Below are 14,741 nucleotides of genomic sequence, written 5' to 3'. Positions count from 1 at the left end.
GATGACTAAAACACCGTTCTCCCGTACTATGGAGAGAGCAACAGATTTGTTGGAAATCATACATACCGATGTATGTGGTCCGATGAATATTGAGGCTCGTGGCGGATATCGTTATTTTCTCACCTTCACAGATGATTTAAGCAGATATGGATATATCTACTTAATGAAACATAAGTCTGAAACATTTGAAAAGTTCAAAGAATTTCAGAGTGAAGTTGAAAATCATCGTAACAAGAAAATAAAGTTTCTACGATCTGATCGTGGAGGAGAATATTTGAGTTACGAGTTTGGTGTACATTTGAAAAACTGTGGAATAGTTTCGCAACTCACGCCACCCGGAACACCACAGCGTAATGGTGTGTCCGAACGTCGTAATCGTACTTTACTAGATATGGTGCGATCTATGATGTCTCTTACTGATTTACCGCTATCGTTTTGGGGTTATGCTTTAGAGACGGCCACATTCACGTTAAATAGGGCACCATCAAAATCCGTTGAGACGACGCCTTATGAACTGTGGTTTGGCAAGAAACCAAAGTTGTCGTTTCTTAAAGTTTGGGGCTGCGATGCTTATGTGAAAAAGCTTCAACCAGATAAGCTCGAACCCAAATCGGAGAAATGTGTCTTCATAGGATACCCAAAGGAGACTGTTGGGTACACCTTCTATCACAGATCCGAAGGCAAGACATTCGTTGCTAAGAATGGATCCTTTCTAGAGAAGGAGTTTCTCTCGAAAGAAGTGAGTGGGAGGAAAGTAGAACTTGATGAGGTAACTGTACCTGCTCCCTTACTGGAAAGTAGTACATCACAGAAAACTGTTTCAGTGACACCTACACCAGTTAGTGAGGAAGCCAATGATAATGATCATGAAACTTCAGATCAAGATACTACTGAACCTCGTAGATCAACCAGAGTAAGATCCGCACCAGAGTGGTACGGTAATCCTGTTCTGCAAGTCATGCTACTAGATCATGATGAACCTACGAACTATGAAGAAGCGATGGTGAGCCCAGATTCCGCAAAGTGGCTTGAAGCCATGAAATCTGAGACGGGATCCATGTATGAGAACAAAGTATGGACTTTGGTTGACTTGCCCGATGATCGGCAAGCAATTGAAAATAAATGGATCTTTAAGAAGAAGACTGACGCTGATGGTAATGTTACTGTCTACAAAGCTCGACTTGTCGCAAAAGGTTTTCGGCAAGTTCAAGGGATTGACTACGATGAGACCTTCTCACCCGTAGCGATGCTTAAGTCCGTCCGAATCATGTTAGCGATTGCCGCATTTTATGATTATGAAATTTGGCAGATGGATGTCAAAACTGCATTCCTGAATGGATTTCTGGAAGAAGAGTTGTATATGATGCAACCGGAAGGTTTTGTCGATCCAAAGGGAGCTAACAAAGTGTGCAAGCTCCAGCGATCCATTTATGGACTGGTGCAAGCCTCTCGGAGTTGGAATAAACGTTTTGCTAGTGTGATCAAAGCATTGGTTTTATACAGACTTTCGGAGAAGCCTGTATTTACAAGAAAGTGAGTGGGAGCTCTGTAGCATTTCTGATATTATATGTGGATGACATATTGCTGATTGGAAATGATATAGAATTTCTGGATAGCATAAAGGGATACTTGAATAAAAGTTTTTCAATGAAAGACCTCGGTGAAGCTGCTTACATATTAAGCATTAAGATCTATAGAGATAGATCAAGACGCTTAATTGGACTTTCACAAAGCACATACCTTGAAAATTTTTTGAAGAAGTTCAAAATGGATCAAGCAAAGAAAGGGTTCTTGCCTGTGTTACAAGGTGTGAAGTTGAGTAAGACTCAATGCCCGACCACTGCAGAAGGTAGAGAGAATATGAAAGATGTTCCCTATGCATCAGCCATAGGATCTATCATGTATGCAATGCTGTGTACCAGACCTGATGTGTGCCTTGCTATAAGTTTAGCAGGGAGGTACCAAAGTAATCCAGGAGTGGATCACTGGACAGCGGTCAAGAACATCCTGAAATACCTGAAAAGGACTAAGGATATGTTTCTCGTATATGGAGGTGACAAAGAGCTCACCGTAAAAGGTTACGTTGATGCAAGCTTTGACACTGATCCGGACGATTCTAAATCGCAAACCGGATACGTATTTACATTAAACGGTGGAGCTGTCAGTTGGTGCAGTTCTAAACAAAGCGTCGTAGCGGGATCTACATGTGAAGCGGAGTACATAGCTGCTTCGGAAGCAGCGAACGAAGGAGTCTGGATGAAGGAGTTCATATCCGATCTAGGTGTCATACCTAATGCATCGGGTCCAATGAAAATCTTTTGTGACAATACTGGTGCAATTGCCTTGGCAAAGGAATCCAGATTTCACAAAAGGACCAAACACATCAAGAGACGCTTCAACTCCATCCAGGATCTAGTCCAGGTGGGAGAAATAGAGATTTGCAAGATACATACGGATCTGAATGTTGCAGACCCGTTGACTAAGCCTCTTCCACGAGCAAAACATGATCAACACCAAGGCTCCATGGGTGTTAGAATCATTACAGTGTAATCTAGATTATTGACTCTAGTGCAAGTGGGAGACTGAAGGAAATATGCCCTAGAGGCAATAATAAAGTTATTATTTATTTCCTTATAATCATGATAAATGTTTATTATTCATGCTAGAATTGTATTAACCGGAAACATAATACATGTGTGAATACATAGACAAACAAAGTGTCACTAGTATGCCTCTACTTGACTAGCTCGTTAATCAAAGATGGTTATGTTTCCTTACCATGAACAATGAGTTGTTATTTGATTAACGAGGTCACATCATTAGTTGAATGATCTGATTGACATGACCCATTCCATTAGCTTAGCACCCGATCGTTTAGTATGTTGCTATTGCTTTCTTCATGACTTATACATGTTCCTATGACTATGAGATTATGCAACTCCCGTTTGCCGGAGGAACACTTTGGGTGCTACCAAACGTCACAACGTAACTGGGTGATTATAAAGGAGCATTACAGGTGTCTCCAAAGGTAGATGTTGGGTTGACGTATTTCGAGATTAGGATTTGTCACTCCGATTGTCGGAGAGGTATCTCTGGGCCCTCTCGGTAATACACATCACATAAGCCTTGCAAGCATTACAACTAATATGTTAGTTGTGAGATGATGTATTACGGAACGAGTAAAGAGACTTGCCGGTAACGAGATTGAACTAGGTATTGGATACCGACGATCGAATCTCGGGCAAGTAACATACCGATGACAAAGGGAACAACGTATGTTGTTATGCGGTCTGACCAATAAAGATCTTCGTAGAATATGTAGGAGCCAATATGGGCATCCAGGTCCCGCTATTGGTTATTGACCAGAGACATGTCTCGGTCATGTCTACATTGTTCTCGAACCCGTAGGGTCCGCACGCTTAAGGTTACGATAACAGTTACATTATGAGTTTATGCATTTTGATGTACCGAAGGTTGTTCGGAGTCCCGGATGTGATCATGGACATGAAGAGGAGTCTCGAAATGGTCGAGACGTAAATATTGATATATTGGAAGCCTATATTTGGATATCGGAAGTGTTCCGGGTGAAATCGGGATTTTACCGGGTTACCGGGAGGTTACCGGAACCCCCCGGGAGCCATATGGGCCTTCATGGGCCTTAGTGGAAAGGAGAAAGGGGCAGCCCAAGGTGGCTGCGCACCTCCCCCCTCCCCTAGTCCTATTAGGACTAGGAGAAGGTGGCCGGCCCCCCTCTCTCTCTCTTTCCCCCTTTGGGGAATCCTAGTTGGAAAAGGATTGGGGGGTAGTCCTACTCTTCCGGGAGTAGGACTCCTCCTGCGCCCTCCTCCTTGGCCGGCGCCCCCCTCCCCCCTTGGCTCCTTTATATACTGAGGTAGAGGCACCCTAGAACACACAAGTTGATCCACGTGATCTATTCCTTAGCCGTGTGCGGTGCCCCCTGCCACCATATTCCTCGATAATACTGTAGCGGAGTTTAGGCGAAGCCCTGCTGCTGTAGTACATCAAGATCTTCACCACGCCGTCGTGCTAACGGAACTCTTCCCCGACACTTTGCTGGATCGGAGTCCGGGGATCGGCATCGAGCTGAACGTGTGCTCGAACTCGGAGGTGCCGTAGTTTCGGTGCTTGATCGGTTGGATCGTGAAGACGTACGACTACTTCCTCTACGTCGTGTCATCGCTTCCGCAGTCGGTCTGCGTTGGGTACGTAGACAACACTCTCCCCCTCGTTGCTATGCATCACATGATCTTGCGTGTGCGTAGGAAAATTTTTGAAATTACTACGAAACCCAACAAAACTAATATGCAATTTCTTTCATAAATGATATAATAACTCATCATCATCATATTAATTAATATAAAAACTCTTGCATCATATATATCATCACCAACGGTTTTCATAGCAAAGATATCATCGAGTTCAACATGGTAATGATACTATAAGCGTTCATAACACCACAAAAGCAAATCACTCTTTGAGATTAAGTTCAGGACGAAGAACACGAACATGAGAGGACAAGTACTAAGAGCATGAACTAGCTAATTAATCACTCCTGCTGCTCTCTCTCGGGTAAAATAGCATAGAACATGTATAGCTTTGCTGATTCATCATATTGGAGCATGCAGATGAACATGTCTCCTAATCGTGGGTTGCGCTTCTGATTGCTGCCCCCTAGTACTTCTCTGTGGTCGTTCACAATTTTGCTCCAGTCTTTTACTATTAAGCATTCATCGCTATTAGAAATCCTGAATGCACTAAAGTGCATTGTAGGATATCTTGGCCGTAAGCTAACAATATTCATGGTACCTTTAGTCTCGATCCACTCAGGCACAACATTCATCGGGAGTCCCTATTGAAGAACATCGTATAGTAACATACTTAGCAATGAAGTTTAGCTTAAAAAAATAATGTATGCAAAAGATGCACTGAGGAGAAATAGTAGAAATCTTATCATCTTTCCTAAATATATGTGACCGTAGTTCAGTATGAACACTATTGGTCGCACATTTTGAGTACTAACATTTCTAAGTGCAGGAAAGAAATTTGTCTTGACAGCATCAAGATCCTCAAGCCATGAAACATAATGACTTGTCTCCTCGCAGTTTAGTTCAGTCCTGGGACAGTGGACGGTCCTGTCTACCAAGCGCCGGACATGTTTGCTTGATTGGAAGTAAGCTGTCAATATAAATTGAGATCTATTAATTATTCAACTGGTTCAAATAATCTCATATCGAAGACATAAATATGGTTGAGAAACTCACATAATGGTAGAACTGGAGGCGTCTGCACATCGACCCAGATGTCTCTATTACCTTCAATATCATCTTCCGGACGAATATCAAAGGTGATAACCATATCAGGCTCAAATGCATAAGCCTTGCATAGTACTTGCCAAGTTTTGCATTCAAAATAGGTGTATGTGTCTGCATTGTATAATTTGACGTTGAAGGTATAACCATGCTCGGTCTTCAAGTAAACTCTTTTTACCTCCATAGTTTCGTTAGGACTGAAACCTATCTTATCCAAGACAAAAATTCTTGCATGGCAGGGGATACGCTAGTAGAATAGTGAAAAATTAAAATTAAAAGTTGAAGCAAATGAAGCATAAGTCATGCTTAATTACGAAAAAAAGACTTGTCGTTGTGACTTACTGTATCCACTTCGAAGTTCTCATCCAGCTTGATGCTGAAGCGTCTATCATCAACTAGAAAATTTCTGCCGCACAGGCCGCGCTGGTCTTCGCAGTATTCGCACATAATAAAATCGTGTTCGTCGTCAGACGACATTCCTATATTCATATGTGAAACATTAAACACTTATTAGTTCTTCTGTTAATTCAACTAGTTCAACTAATTAATTGAACTAATTCAACTAAGCACTTACGAAGAATATACCTAATTAATTGAACTAATTCAACTAACTAGTTCAACTAATTAATTCAACTAAACTAGTTCTATTAATTTTCTTACTAAAAATAAGGTAGCTAGTTCTATATAATAAAATGTTAATTAGATAATGAAATCTCATATAACTAAATTAAATATATATCTAACATATAATTTATATCTAATTCATCTAACATTTGACATTAATATCTAACATATGTTCATATATAGGTGAAACATTAAACACTTACTAGTTCTATTAATTCAACTAAATAAACTAGTTCTATTAATTCAACTAAGCATTTACTAAAAATAAACTAGTTGTATTAATTTCTTACTAAAATAAAGTAGGTAGTTCTATATAGTAATATTTTGATTAGATCATCAAATCTCATATACCTAAATTTTCTTACTAAAAATAAACTTGTTCTATTAATTTTCATACTAAAAATAAACTAGTTATATTAATTCAACTAGTTCAAATATCATATATATACCTAATTAATATCAAGCTATACTAATTCAACTAGTTCAACTTGTTCTAATTCATGTAAAATATATTTGACATTAATATTTTACATCTTTTCCATATAATTCATCTAACATTAACATTCTAACATTATTATCTACGTAATTTATCAAACATTAATCTAAACAACAGAAAATAGAAAATAAGTAAAAACAATGTGTGTGTGTGTCTGTGTGTGTGTGTGGTGTGTGGTGTGTGTGTGTGTCTGTGTGTGTGTGTGTTGTGTGTGGTGTGTGTGTGTGTACGAGGGGGGGCGGCGGCGTACGGGCGGCGGCGGGCGACGACGGGGACGGGCGAGAGGCGGCGGCGATGGGCGCGGCGCGCGGGGGCGACGGCGCGGTGACGGCGACGACGGGTGGCGGGGGCGACGGCGGTGACGGCGACGACGGGCGGGGGGGCGGCGGTGATGGCGACGACGGGCGGCGGGGGCGGCGAGGGCGACGCGCGATGGGCGACGGGCACGGCGAAGAAATTGGATCGAGAAGAAGTACTGGTGGTCGATGAAACTGATTTTTTTGTAAGTGCCATATATATAGGAGGAGTCTTTAGTACCGGTTGGAGGCACCAACCGGTACTAAAGGCCAATTTTAGCCAGGCCAAGGGGCGGGAAACGACCCCTTTAGTACCGGTTCGTGCCACGAAGCGGTACTAAAGACCCACCCTCCAACCGGTACTAATGATTGTGCGCTGTCACGGCGGTGCACAATGTTTAGTCCCACCTTGCCGAGCGAAGAGCAACCGCACTGGTTTATAAACCCAGCCGCGGCTGCTCCTTCGAGCTTCTCTATATAGCAGGCTTTTGGGCCTAACTAGGGCGCGCTGCCCTGTGAGTCTGCTGGCCCTTCTGGGCCTGCATTTGCACACCCTAGGTCTGGCAGGCCCACTGGGCAGCGCGCCAAACATTTTTTTATAGTCCGGAGTTCAAATAAGTTTAAAAAACATTGAAGTGGCCGTGTAATAGATGAGTTCTTGTCCGAAACCCCGATACTCTGAAAGAGTTTGTCCAGTTTGTACACGAAGTGCGTCCAGTTTTTGCCGTGACCCTCTCTACTCTTTCGCACATGCTATGCGGGTGAAATGATGATACCATGCCAAGATTCAACATTTTCAGAATTCATTTTGTAGTGATTTTCAATTTCACGGTCATTTAGCTCTCTAAACAATTAGGTAAATGACCGAAAAACAATAAATGATGTCAGAACATGTTGGAAATTGATGACATCGCTTTGAATGCTGCATACTGAACACAAAAGAAGTCCGGAGTTCAAATAAGTTTAAAAAACATTGAAGTGCCCGTGTAACAGATGAGTTCTCGTCCGAAACCCCGATACTCCGAAAGAGTTTGTCGAGTTTGTACACGAAGTGCGTCCAGTTTTTGCCGTGACCCTCTCTACTCTTTCGCACATGCTATGCAGGTGAAATGATGATACCATGCCAAGTTTCAACATTTTCAGAATTCATTTTGTAGCGATTTTCAATTTCACGGCCATTTAGCTCTTTAAACAATTAGGTAAATGACCAAAAAACAACAAATGATGTCAGAATATGTTGGAAATTGATGACATCGCTTTGAATGCTGCATACTGAACACAAAAAAAGTCCGGAGTTCAAATAAGTTTAAAAAACATTGAAGTGCCCGTGTAACAGATGAGTTCTCGTCCGTAACCCCGATACTCCGAAAGAGTTTGTCCAGTTTGTACGCGAAGTGCATCCAGTTTTTGCCGTGACCCTCTCTACTCTTTCGCACATGCTATGCGGGTGAAATGATGATACCATGCCAAGTTTCAACATTTTCAGAATTCATTTTGTAGTGATTTTCAATTTCACAGCCATTTAGCTCTCTAAACAATTAGGTAAATGACCGAAAAACAACAAATGATGTCAGAACATGTTGGAAATTGATGACGTCGCTTTGAATGCTGCATACTGAACACAAAAGAAGTCCGGAGTTCAAATAAGTTTAAAAAACATTGAAGTGCCCATGTAACAGATGAGTTCTCGTCTGAAACCCCGATACTCCGAAAGAGTTTGTCCAGTTTGTATATGAAGTGCGTCCAGTTTTTGCCGTGACCCTCTCTACTCTTTGGCACATGCTATGCGGGTGAAATGATGATACCATGCCAAGTTTTAACATTTTCAGAATTCATTTTGAAGTGATTTTCAATTTCACGGCCATTTAGCTCTCTAAACAATTAGGTAAATGACCGAAAAACAACAAATGATGTCAGAACATGTTGAAAATTGATGACGTCGCTTTGAATGCTGCATACTGAACACAAAAGAAGTCCGGAGTTCAAATAAGTTTAAAAAGCATTGAAGTGCCCGTGTAACAGATGAGTTCTCGTCCGAAACCCCGATACTCCGAAAGAGTTTGTTCAGTTTGTACACGAAGTGCGTCCAGTTTTTACCGTGACCCTCTCTACTTTTTCACACATGCTAAGCGGGTGAAATGATAATACCATGTCAAGTTTCAACATTTTCAGAATTCATTTTGTAGTGATTTTTAATTTCACGGCCATTTAGCTCTCTAAACAATTAGATAAATAACCGAAAAACAAAAAATGATGTCAGAACATGTTGGAAATTTTACGGTCTTCGTGAAGCCCCAGCCTGACCATAGCCCGACACAGCCTCATTAGTACCGGTTCGTGGGTAACTTTTAGTGCCGGTTCATGCCACGAACCGGTTCGTGGCATGAACCGGCACTAAAAGTTACCCACGAACCGGTACTAATGATGTCCGCCCGCCTAGCTGTTGGAACCGGCACTAATGGTCATATTAGTGCCGGCTCAAATTCAAACCGGCATTAATATGCTTCACGTTTGATCATTTTTCTACTAGTGATATATATCTCAAAGAGCAGGCACTTGGCTCCCAATTACCATTTCTTCCAAACAATGCGACAAAGTTAATTAGCAGTCGACCTTGTCGTTCATCAACCCGGGATTGTGTCTAGAGCTCATCATCATCATTTGGCATGTTACTTGTATAGTGCCACTGGCTCATACCTGCAAGTGGCACTAATTATCTACTTCCTCCGTTCTTAAATATTTGTCTTTCTAGACATTTCAAATGACTACTACATACGAATATATGTAGACACATTTTAGAGTGTAGATTCACTCATTTTGCTCCGTATGTAGTCACTTGTTGAAATGCCTACAAAGACAAGTATGTAGGAACGGAGGGAGTAGTACTTATATGCTCTATATATACACCTCTGGCGATCACATACATGGCTGCATGACTTCTCATCATATGATATAATGATAATTTGTTTAAGGGTAACCATATGGCTTTAACAACTAAACTTGACCATGTCTTTTTCTCGCGGGTACAATTTTCACAAATCTAGCGCATTAAAAAAATCCCCCAAGAACATGAGGATGCATGCATGACCCGTAGAGTTGTAGACCGTACATATGATAATCAGAAGGAAAAAAAATACTGAGATTGACCGCCCAACATACAGGAGTACCATGCATGAAAGCCAACGCGTGGACGACTTCGTGCGAAAACTACAACTCCTGTCCATGTAATGGCATCTCCGATCCATATATCACTCGGTCAGCTATCTGTATAATATATACAAATATCTCAGTTCAGCTTAAAGATGAAATATGGCATGTGGGCTATGTAAGGCCAATATATGCGTTCAACTGGTACCAGGCTACCGGCAATCTCAACAAGGAGACCAAATTCAGAGCAAACAGTTTAATGCAACTTGTGGCGTTAATCTATTCTTATGGTTGCTTATAATTACTGCCATATGATGCATCTCCTCCGTAGGTCAAGCCGTTAATTATCATCAAGTTGGTAAGCTGCAATTTTCATTTTACGTGTATCAATCAATTCAGTCTCTAGACGGTACTTTTACCATCTGTGCCAACATCCATCTTGCTCTCATAAAAATAAATATATTATAGAACCTACTTCTCATGATAAATATTGTATTTTTGTTGTTGTTGATGCTACTATTTTTTTAGTAAACAACCAAACCAAGAAATATTTAACCAATAAAAATGCTAAAAGACCCGCATTTTTTGCCAGAGAAGTACATGATTCTACTAATACCGCTCATGTCACTCAAAAAATGTATTAATCTAGATTAATAAAGCATGTTCGTCAATTTTCTACAAAATCATACATTCTTTTTTAATAAAACATAAAGTTTCGAGGAGTAAGAAACCAGAGAACAGGTGTGCCATGTGACCCCAAATTGCATATGTTCTTTCATCCTGTGTGATGTGGCCCCACATTCGCCACATATCCAAGTTGCGCATTAATTTTCATTTTGTCATTGGCTATTCAATTTTGTAGTCAGTTATGCAAGCTAACAATAATTATCCTGGCCAAGTTGCATCAAGAAACTAACTAATTTGCATCAAGAAATGAGCTTGCATCCCATCTAATTAACCAACTCAATCAAAATTTTGACGAGTATATCTTTATACAGCATATATAGCTCAAATATATACTTGGCATGTACTCTCCGTCCCAATTGTCCTTTACACATGTGCATAATCTGTCGCAAATCGTTTTCTTGCAAATGCGACAAATATCGCTAACTAGCCGTTGACCTCCTTAATTATTCACATCTAGTACGTGCAAATGGTAATTATCTATCCATGCACAGCTGTCGCACCGATGGCTTAATCATGTAGTTTATCATGACCAAGACTTGTTCCTTGGATTTTCACCAATCTCTACCACGTTGACTTGTATCGACTTCATCATTCTTTTGGTTTTTCATGTAAAAATAATTAGAATGAAACTCAATTAGTCACACTCCGCTCCATGGTTTCACATGCACCTGCTTCCTAATTAACATGAATTTAAGCGTAGTATGTCACACATACATGAACATGAAGGTTGTGTGCATCTTTCAAGAAAAAAGAAACATCACACAAACATACGGCAACAATTAGTAAGGGTGCATGTATGTCCAATGATCAGAAAGATCAAAGATGAACCGCATGTATGTATCAAGCAGGGAAATTAACACATGCAGGATAACTTTGCGCGGGAATTATGAAGATACTAAATATGCTTGAGGTATATAAACACACATGTGCAGGTGTACTTAGGCTCCATAATTCATAGCACGATTGGGGTCAGAATCTAAGCTAGCTAGAGATATGTTTAGTTGCAGCGAACCAATGGCGTTGACGGCCACATTTGGGATCAGCGGAGCAGAGCAAGAGGAGGCAGAAGGGTCGATCAACAGATGCTCCGTGACGGCCCAGGGAGGGTAAGCGTGGGAGTTCCACTTCTCCGCAACCGCCCCCAGTGACACCTGCCATGCCGGCAGGAGCCTCTTCATCGACAGCGGTGCCACAAGTCTACACACTCACGCCACAGCAAACAACGACAGACGACAGGGTCAGGGTTTCACACGAGCGATACCTCGGGCTGTTCGATGAAACCATTATGATGACATAACAAAGGGCGCTAAAACGCAGACATGACGAATACTAAGCATTGTTCATCCAGCACGGACAGCATCACCTACATGCTCCTCTACTCAACCGCCTCTACTCAAAGGCCCACTGGTTCTCCCTGCGGATCTCCTCCTCCTCCTCGGGCGTGAAGTCGTTCTTGATGTTGAAGGTCTTGCGGATCTCCTCCGGGGTCTTGCCCTTGATCATGTCCGCAACAGTCTGGCAGGTCAGGTCCAGCAGCCCCTTGATGTTAAGGAAGTTTGCGGCCTGAGAGGGGCCAAAGGGGCAAAAAGAACAGCATCGTGTCAGAGAGAAGCATTCATTTACAAAAACATAGCTAATTAAGACATACTACATGAATGTTTTTGCGGCAAAAAAACACATACAAAACAAGGCATGGATTCATCAATTAGATATCTATTCAAAGCCCAGAACATGGGTTCAGGTGTCATGAGTGACTAACGCAACTGGATCAAGATCAACAGTCAAAAGAAAATAACATAACTGTGATAAAACAGAGTCAGAGCTGATACTACTACATTCTTGCAGAAAAGATGATAACTGAACATATGGATAAGTTTTGGAAATTCATGCATGGGTTCAGATGACAAGCACCACTTCTCTGAACGCATTGGCAACGGTATGTATCAGCTGTCACTATATATATGGAACAGTGAAGCAAGACAGAACATGGGATCAGGGGTAAGCAATGTATGATCTTGGATTATGTAAATGCAACATCTGAGATACCACCCTATCTAGAATGAAACAAGAAACAACATAACAGTAAGAAAACAAGTTCAAAGCAATACTACTGAAGACCTGCAGAAAAGCTCAGAATTTTACAGTTGGCAACTATCGCTTGGCACAAGAACAGGCACAATATGTGGAAATTTAGCTACCACTATGCAATGTATGTAATGTTGCTAGTACACCATAATCAGGCAACCGTGATAGATAGAAGGCATGCAAATTTGGATCCAGAAGATTAGACAAGATAGTAAAGACATGGATACAAAGTTTGAAACAATAGTTTAATTGTGTAATTTTGCATCACTATGTAAAAAGCACAATTAACAGTGAACCAATTGCTAGATAAACAACAGCGCATATATTTATTGTTCTGTGTGTTCTGATGTTTCCACAAGTTAATCAGAGAGAAACTTGACATTCTCTACCACTCGCACAATAAACTGGCACAATGATAGTGCATCTAACAAGTTGAAATGGATGGCAATCAATTATTCCCACGTCCACAAGAACATGGAATGGTCCCTGTGTACATCGAATAAAATATCTGTTTTTCACGACATTAATCTATCCAATCTCCAGATTGCAGAGTAGGACAAGCAACAGACCAATCATGTAAACCTAACCTAATCCGCTCGAATCTAATCTGGCTCGATGACGGCGCGTGTAGCCCGTCCAATCTAATCCACGGGCAGACCAATCTCGATCCGAGCCCCAGCCCCAAAAGGGGAACAGCATCACGAAACAGCAGATCTAGAGTTTACAAGGAGGGGGGATCGAGGGATTCCTTACCAGGATGAGGTCGAAGAGGGTGGCCTGGTCGACCTTGACGAACTCGGCGTCCCAGTTCTTGAGGTCCTCGGCGGGGGGCGCCGCCGCGTCGGGCGCGGCGGCCCCGGCGGCGGCGGCGTCGGCGGGCTTGGCCTGGACGTGCTTGTTGCAGTACTCGATGACCTTGGAGAGGATCTTGGAGGTGACGTTGGGGAGCGGGATGCCGTTGTCGGCGCAGTCGTCCTCGATCATGTGGCGGATGGTCTGCGACTCCATGGCGACCGCCTCCTCCACCTCGAACTCCTCCCCGTCCGAGCTCTTGAGCGTCACCATCTTCTTCTCGCCGGCGTCTCCCGCGGCCGCCATCGCCTGGATCCGGGCTGGGGGTGGGGGCGGACAGATCGGGGATTGGGGATCGGGGAGGAGACGCGGCGACGGCGGAGGAAGAGGAAAAGATGGGAGCTTTGTTTCTTGCGGTGTGGGTTGGGCCTGCTTATGGGGTCCGGGCGGGGTATTTATTTATTTAATTTTTTTTAGGTGATTTTGGTGATGGGGGCACCACGTGGACGGATATCTTGCCTATCGTAACGTCCACAATCACCACGAACACACACACACACACCCCTGCCCCTGTTCATCTCCTCCGTGCCCTTCTACGCCGACCTCCATAAGTACGTCACTGTCATCATAGATCCTCGACGCATCTCCCATGCCCTCCTCTGTCCGAGCAGTCCCACCGCCCACCATCATCACCACAACCTCTCCCTCCTCCTCCTCAGCGGCGGCGGGAAATCCCTAGCAATATGAGGAAGAGGAAAGACGACGGCAAGGAAAGAGAGGAAAGATAGGTGCTTTGATGCTGGATCTTGGATGGGTTGGGCTTCTTTGGTCGGGTTGGGGGAATTTATTAGGGGTGGTTTGGGCAACACGTGGACAGATAGAGTGTCGTACGTCAAAAGGAAGCGAGGGCAAATAATTCATAAGCCAAATTTGGGCCGTATAGATGGATTAACCGTTGATCAAAGTTAAATCTTGGAAAATCATTGTATTTGTGGTTTCATAATTTGGCTTCTGCTTGAGCACTAGAGTTTGTCATAGGCACCGAAATTTAAGTTTATGTGATGAAGAAGGTTGTATTTATGATAACACTAGTAAAAGGTCTCGTGCGTTCTTACGGGGACATACATCTTTCTCGCTCCATCCTTCCCATGGGTTCTCAATGTGGCCATGTTGATGCTCTCGATCTTCTCGAGCTAGGCATAGTGTTAGAGTTTGATGCTCCTCCTTGACTACTCTTGTGATATTCTATCCCACCATAAGACATGGGTGCTCATTCCACCGGTA

General features: G+C 42.5%; 1 protein-coding gene across 1 annotated transcript; it reads right to left on the bottom strand.

The window, feature by feature from the left end:
* Positions 1–11,824: 11,824 nt before the first annotated feature.
* LOC125520649 (SKP1-like protein 1) lies at positions 11,825–13,897 on the bottom strand. Its single transcript, XM_048685612.2, has 2 exons — positions 13,419–13,897; positions 11,825–12,143 (listed from the first exon to the last, which is right to left on the bottom strand). Exons 1-2 carry the CDS (start codon positions 13,761–13,763, stop codon positions 11,970–11,972), a joined length of 519 nt encoding a protein of 172 aa, XP_048541569.1. The 5' UTR covers positions 13,764–13,897; the 3' UTR covers positions 11,825–11,969.
* Between the last annotated feature and the right edge of the window lie 844 nt (positions 13,898–14,741).

The sequence above is a fragment of the Triticum urartu genome, chromosome 7A (genome assembly GCF_056163025.1).
Source record: "Triticum urartu cultivar PI428250 chromosome 7A, HENAU_Tu73, whole genome shotgun sequence".
NCBI lineage: Eukaryota > Viridiplantae > Streptophyta > Magnoliopsida > Poales > Poaceae > Triticum > Triticum urartu.
This window is presented reverse-complemented; position numbering and strand designations above follow the sequence as displayed.

Bases quoted from the DNA above. Each gene is read 5' to 3' on its own strand.
- LOC125520649 (XM_048685612.2), bottom strand. From the start codon at position 13,763: ATGGCGGCCGCGGGAGACGCCGGCGAGAAGAAGATGGTGACGCTCAAG. The intron at 12,144-13,418 runs GTAAGGAATCCC...GGCCCCTCTCAG, and splicing joins CCCTCTTCGACCTCATCCTG to GCCGCAAACTTCCTTAACAT.